Source organism: Physcomitrium patens, chromosome 6, assembly GCF_059467195.1.
Source record: "Physcomitrium patens ecotype Gransden chromosome 6, ASM5946719v1, whole genome shotgun sequence".
NCBI classification, from domain to species: Eukaryota; Viridiplantae; Streptophyta; class Bryopsida; order Funariales; family Funariaceae; genus Physcomitrium; species Physcomitrium patens.
The window spans coordinates 5,526,894-5,533,771 of record NC_143415.1 but is presented as its reverse complement, the minus strand read 5'-3'; the positions used below and the strand labels follow the sequence as shown (position 1 = coordinate 5,533,771).

Below are 6,878 nucleotides of genomic sequence, written 5' to 3'. Positions count from 1 at the left end.
CCGTAGTTGCGGCGAGCAGGCAAACCGTTGAGCATTTTGAAACCAGCTCTGCCAGCGACGACGGCGATGTCGTGCCGCGGTCGCGAGACCCCGAGCGCCACAGCCACGGAAAGAGCCGTTGCCACCGACACGGCCCCGTCAACAACCTGTCCCCGACCAACCAACTCCGACCCCGAAATTCAAAGGGCAACGGAGTCGTAACGGTGATGGTATATGATCCCTCAGCATCGCCATCATCGCCCCGCAACCCCATCCCCTCCATTTCAGGGCCTCATTCATTCCCGCACGCAGCAGCCGCTTCTCCAGCTGGGACCCAGGACTTCCCGTCTCTTTTCCTCCTTTTGGTATGGCTCCTCCACAGAGCGGATTCTTCCCTGCGGTCTGTTTTTAGTTGCGATCAGCGATGCGCTATTTTCGGCTCGTGGGTTTTTGTTTTTGTGCAGTGGAGGTGCCTCTCTTGTACCTACTTCACTCCTAGGTGTCCTCGTAGTGAAAGCAAGGAGGGTTTGCTTGGACTAACTTAATTTTGGCATCATGCTTATTGGAGTTTGGAAGAAGTAGAAAACAGGTTTCTCTTATTGCCATGTGATGGTCCGTAATTGTGAGGAAGTGGAAGTGGTTGAGGTAGATGGCGGCTTTCTTCGTTGTTCTGATGCTGCTCCGTGGTTTATTGAGTGGGCTGAGAGATGCGCTTTCTATTCTAAGACAGGGGAATGGGCTGTAGTTTGGAGCAATGGTGTGAGTTATGACGACTGCCTTCCTTTCATTTCTTCTGTCCGTAAGTACTGTGTAGAGGGCCGGGTAGCTCGCTGCATTGGTTGAAGTTGGTCACTCTTTATCTTGGCTCCTTCTTCGAGAACCATATTCGAATTGCTCCACAGTTACTGTGGTAGTTTCAAGGTTTATGCCTGTCACTTCCGAACAAGATAAGAGTCCGCCAGCTGCATAATGTTCAACCCTGTGACTTCTGGGTAATTGTCCCTATTCTGCACTGTCTTAAGTTACTAGGCGACTGCTGTAGCTTCTTAAGATATGAATGTCTCTCTGAAATCTGGGGTTTGCTCTAAAATTTCCAAGACTCACCAGTTTGGGCCACCTAGATCCCAAAGGAAAAATAGTTCCTTGCGTTGCCCAGGTTTCTTCCCTTTTTCCTTCTCCAGTCGCTGCTAATGCAGCCTTTGGACCTTGCTGGGACCCTGTCTTGATACACTAGTACTCTTTAGCCTGCAGTTTGAAACGATGTGCACATCTACTCGATACGAAACACCTCGTCTTTCCTCGTCTACGGAATAACCCGCGTAAAGTTTGCCACGGTTGCTTTTACGCATCTCGGTTGGTACTGTGCGAATTCAAATCACATTTTCGCACCCACGAACTCTGTTCGTTCGCCGTATACGCAATACGTCGAATGCACCGCGGAATGCATTCTTGCATTTATGTTTTTTAACTATGAGTCTTCAGTAACACAGAAATCTATCTTCTAATGTTTCTGAGGCTGAAGCGTATCGCCTATCAGTTTCCCTGTCTTCTCGTCGATCTAACTTAGGCTGAATACTAGGTGGGTCCCGCTGACCTGTCTATCTTAGGTGACCATGGGAGCTCAGGATGCGTAATTGCAATGAGTGTTACATCCTCACAGCATTGTTTGAACATTTGCATTTAACTACCTGCTCGTCGTCTTGTACACGTAGGCTTGCTTCTATGATCAACGTACTTTTGATTGTAGGAGATTCCTAGTGTCTTGGAACAATGAGAATAGATTCAAGGATCGTGCTGCCGCTTGTCATGAGACTAATTAGAATAATTTGGATTGTTGATCCACTTGGCAGCAGATATCGTACGAGGTTGTAAGAGTACTAGTTATTTAGTGGGTTCACGAAAATGCCACTACCTACACCAGTCAGTTTTCTGGCTTGCGTTCCACTTCTGAAGAATGTGAAAGAGTACGAAACCTGTGTTAGGGCGGTGGAAAATTTACTCGAACGACCCTGAACCAATACTTCAGTGATAGTTGCTGACCTGTCCGAGTCCCACCCTAACCTCTGCAAGAAGGTGATCACGACTACACGATCGAATTCATCGGGCGACTGTGGCATCTTAGGATTTGCAGCAATGCGAATTCGTTGTGAGGAGCTGGAAGATAAGTCTGCTGACACCGGCTCTGGGATGTCCCCGTGGGTTCCCATAGATGAGCTCTCCGATTCTGTGAATATTGGGGAGGATGATCTGCATAGATTCCTCTCCACGGACGAGGAGTCATGCAATTTTGATGTGGATACGTCTCATCTCGAGATGAATGCACCAGAGATTCAGGTGTTCATTACTACCCATCAGGCCCCACTAACTACCTCGCCGAAGGTCCCCAACGACAGCAATTGCTCAAAGGTCACGTCAGGCTTTGTATCCAGAGAGGTCAGACCTGGTCGCAAGGGCAGGAAGGAAGGCTGGCGGAAGCAAACAGCAGTCTTGAAGGCCAAATGTGATGTGTTGAGGATGGAGAAAGAGGTAGCTAGACAGCGGTGGGAAGAAGGATGCGCAGATATGGTGGCCGCCGCCCAAATGGCACATTCGCTTCGAGTTGCTGTAGAATCCATCCTTGAGCCTGTAAACAGATCACACACTTTCTCCCTCAAATATTCTGCATGGAATTTGTTTACTTACCAATCGCGTATAGTAAATATTTGTCGTTGACCCGTCTGCTGTTGTATCTCAGGCTGATAGTTGGCAATGTTCTACTTAGTTATCCTTCTTGAGCTGTAACATTCGCAATCCGTCATGTAAATTGAGGTTGTTCATGATCTGTTGAATTTGCAGTAGAGTCCAATGCTTATTACACTTAGTTTTCATCGATGCTCACTAGAAAAGATTACCCATGTTCTGCTCGTCTGGACGGTAGTACGCAGGAACACCTGCCTTCGCTGATAAGTGGATCTTACCATTAACAATATATTTCCAGTATACGAAGTTTACTTCTTTCACGTACATATTGATTCTCATTCTGCATCTTTTACATTGCAGGACAGAAGACGAGAATCACTTTCAGCACCTTGCACTCCTCGCAGACAAGTGTCCAAGGAAGGGCAGAGTCACGGTCTAGATGAAAGACTCCGAAGACTGAAAGCTAACTCGGCTATGCGCACGAAAGAAATGAAGATGAGTTCACACGTCGACCTCGAAAGCCAGGCAGAAGCTTTGCACAAAAGAATTGAGTTGCTGCAGCAGAGATCACAATTCCCCTACACGAACCCGAGCTCTCCAGAAGAAAGCGACCCCGAGACACTTCAAAGTGATCAAGTGAGATTTAAACCCACAGCTGGATTCTTCATGACATCGTAGTTTTCTTCAGTTGACCCTCCGCCCAACATTCGAAGTTCTGATTCAGGTTTTCCAGCAATTTTTGCTTGTTCATTTAGTTATATTGGATTTACCGCGTACGTCTGATCATGCTCTGAATTGTATCAGCAATCTGTCGACCAAGAGCATGGAGCGGACGAATCCGACAGGTGTCCTCTGTCAGCAAGCGCAAATGATGCAGTTTATCGCCTTCTCAAAGAGGCGGTAAGTCATCGCAGAATTGTGGTCGAAGTAATTTCGAACTAATACTTGTTGACATAACTCATATGATTGGCTATGCTCATGTTCCTGACATATGGGAAAGATGTGGCAGGGGTATTACTAACAACTGCCGTAACTGATACAACAGGAGGAGTGTTGCATTTTGGAAGAGGAGCTTGCCAAGCAAAAGCAAACCAAAGAAACAGTCCGTGAGATTCTTGCTCAGGTGTGTGGATTTCTCGTTTTCTCAGAACTCCTAAATGTAGTATATCCATCAGTCTTCAAAATTCTGACAGTTTCGATGAGGCTGAAGCACGTGACAAAAATATTTTGCAGATAAATGCTGAAGCCGAGCAATGGAAACAGGTTCAGGAAGTTTTGAAAAATGTTAGCGTAGAAATGGCAACTGTACAGCAGGCATGCTTGAGATGGGAAAAGCGCGCTCTCGACGCCGAACATCTTGCCACTGCCAGGCAACGAGAGGTAACTGTCCAAATCATACGGTTAAAACTTCGTGGCATGTGCAAATCGTTTCAACCGCTAACGCCTTTTACGATGGTGATAAAAGACTCGGACTATACTGAAGTTCGCATAGGTCTTCTTGGGTAGAGATTTAGCACATCCAGAGTCACATATCAGCATGTGTACTTGCAATTTTAACCGGGGACTGAAGGTTTGCTTCTTATTAATTAAACAGAGGGAAGAATGGCGTGCTAAAGCGCAAACAGCGCAACTAAAGATTATAAAGTTAGAAGCAGAGTTGACGCAGCTTCAAGAAACAATAGAAGGGGTCAAGCAAAGACATGCCCTTGAGCAAAGCCGGTGGTTAGACATGGGCAGTGGTTTCGGCGCCCCAAACAACCTTGGCTACACAGTAATTTTGCAGCCCATAGCCAACAGTAGCACTCCAGAGAGTTGCAGGTGCAGCGTCATGAAGGACCAACTCGAGGGGAGCAAACGCTGTGCTGACTTCTGCACATCGACAAAACAAAACCTGCAACGGAGTCGCGTCTCGGAGCCATCTAGTCTGGACAGAACTGTCCACGCCCCATCCCGACTTCCTAGTCCACATCGACCAACCTCCAGACCAACCTGTGAATCACCCCAGGTGAGGCAGAAATTTGAGACCGCTTCTTTGCATCCGGCACGCTCAACTGACGGGCCCAAAAGTAGCGTAGCTCCCAGAGCCGTAGTATCAACAAGTAGCAGGTTTGAAAGGGGGAGGTCGATCTCGGTTGACAGAGTAGCCACCAGAACTCCCGTTCGAAAGCCCAGTCCTACTCGCAGTACCAATGTGTTCATCGAAAATGCAGAGAACTTGTGTGCGGGTGTGACTGTGGGTTCTGCTACGACGACGACGAAGAAGGTGTTGGCCTCACGAGGCGTGAGTCCTGCGAAGCGATGTGGCCAGTCTCCAGCTCCTGGCTGTAGAGGCCCATCCCCTCCGAGGTCCAGCTTCAACGCCCACCAACGTGGGCCTCTCAGGGATTTGAAGCTCAACACCACTATCAGATAGAAAAAATAGCATAACTTCTGTGCCTTCATTGTTGGGGATGTTTATGTGATTCCACAGGTATTAGGCGGTGCCGTGAAACAAAGTAGGGATTCGTGTGCGTGGCAAGTCATAGCTTATCAAAATGGAAAAAAAATAAATAAAAAGTTCAAACTTTTTTAAAACTGGGAACTTCAGTGCAATCAAGTGACGGTGGCAGAGTGGCAGAAATTAGAGCTAATGAAGTAGGAATCGTTTTTTTAAATTGTTGGGCACGAACTTAAAACCTTGATGATGTAACAAGATAAACAGGTGGGGCAAGAATTATAAAACTGGTTTCTAAAACGAACAGTTCTTTCGTTTGTACTCTAATGACATGAACTGGTGAAGCAATGTTGCTGGTAAAAGTTGTAAAAATATCCACGTGCCTATGGCATATTCAGATACTCTTCGACTAAATTTATGTGTAAACTGCCATTAATAAACTTGTCATGTTGGAGTCATAATCAGAATATGTTATCCATGTGCACGAAATATTAGTCATCCGTTGTGCACTGTAAGTACAGAGAAATTAGAAATCCACTTGAATGGATTACATCAAAAGTGCAATGTATGTAATTTGTACTATGTTTAAAGTTCTAACTATAGTTCAATATAATCTTTTCATTAATATTTTTACTATTATTTACTCTTGTAGTACTATTTCTCATGACAGTCATGATATTAAAGCTATAACCAAAGAAATGTTAATAAATAATGTTAATCAAATTTTAAAACCAAATTATTATTTCATGTATACATTTATGTACGTACATCTATAATTCATTCATTCAAGCATAAATAATCTATGCACGAATGCAACTTGAAGTAATTTGATGTTAAAATTTAACACGTTTTTTATCTGCTAAAGTATCTATATATGATTATTATAATTTTATACATGTATAAATATTACAAATAAATAACATTCTAAACATAATAGAGCTAACTTAATAAAATAGATTCAACCATAAATGTAAATTAACAATTTTAAAGAAGTTGTTCTCCATCAAACATAATTATTCTAAGAAATCCACAAATCAAGTATGAACTTAAAAAACAGAATAACAAGTTATTGTATATTATTAAAAGTTTTCTATTTTAAAATTTTAGAACCTTGTATCTTGTAGGTGGATAATCAAAAAATAAATAAAAAATTAGAGCATAGTAAACAGCAATTGTTCTCCATCTTTTAAAACTAATTGTTTTTGGCTTTGCAAATCTGTTCTATTTACATTTTCATCATATAATTAATAATATTTTAATGATATATATATATATATATATATATATATATATAATACATGGTATCATTTTTTATTATTTTTTTTCTTACATTGATTTCATTAACATTAAATTAAAATTTCAAGGTTTAAGTTGATTTTACTAAGCTCTATGTTATTTTCTATCATTTATTCGTATATGAGAATTTTTTTAAATAAATTTTCTAATGTTCTTTTACTAATATGTATTTTACTTTATTTAGAAATGATAATTTCTTATTAAATTTATCTTTTCATGATAATATTATTTAGATGAGATCTATTTATTAATTAATTAATTTATTTTTAAAATTAAAATTACTATTTATTAATAAAATTACTATTTATGTATGAAGTTATATATATACACATGCATATATAATATTTTTAAATTATGATTTTTATTCATCATGATTACTACTTTAATTTTATTGTGCACATGCATTAATTTTTTTTATTATAAAACACTTCAGAATACTAAAAATAAAGTTTTATAATATGTAATTAATGGCTAATGACCCAATTTTTTT

The 6,878-nt window shown here is 41.6% G+C and overlaps 1 protein-coding gene across 5 annotated transcripts; it reads left to right on the top strand.

The window, feature by feature from the left end:
- The first annotated feature begins 209 nt into the window (after positions 1-209).
- On the top strand, positions 210-5,232 carry LOC112283323 (uncharacterized). 5 transcript variants are annotated; one of them, XM_024521882.2, is made up of 7 exons: positions 210-344; positions 1,830-2,604; positions 3,019-3,294; positions 3,463-3,558; positions 3,704-3,781; positions 3,892-4,038; positions 4,253-5,232. In XM_024521882.2, exons 2-7 carry the CDS (start codon positions 2,113-2,115, stop codon positions 5,069-5,071), a joined length of 1,908 nt encoding a protein of 635 aa, XP_024377650.1. In that variant the 5' UTR covers positions 210-344; positions 1,830-2,112; the 3' UTR covers positions 5,072-5,232. The 5 variants fall into 5 exon arrangements, with proteins under 5 accessions (XP_024377650.1, XP_090107171.1, XP_090107174.1 ...); XM_090251045.1 differs by having other exon boundaries at positions 239-344; positions 1,833-2,604; XM_090251048.1 differs by having other exon boundaries at positions 307-448.
- Positions 5,233-6,878: the final 1,646 nt, after the last annotated feature.

Coding starts and splice junctions, on each gene's coding strand:
- LOC112283323 (XM_024521882.2), top strand. CDS start 2,113: ATGCGAATTCGTTGTGAGGAGCTGGAAGATAAGTCTGCTGACACCGGC. Junction 2,605..3,018: donor TAGAATCCATCCTTGAGCCT/GTAAACAGATCA, acceptor TTTACATTGCAG/GACAGAAGACGAGAATCACT. Junction 3,559..3,703: donor ATCGCCTTCTCAAAGAGGCG/GTAAGTCATCGC, acceptor CTGATACAACAG/GAGGAGTGTTGCATTTTGGA.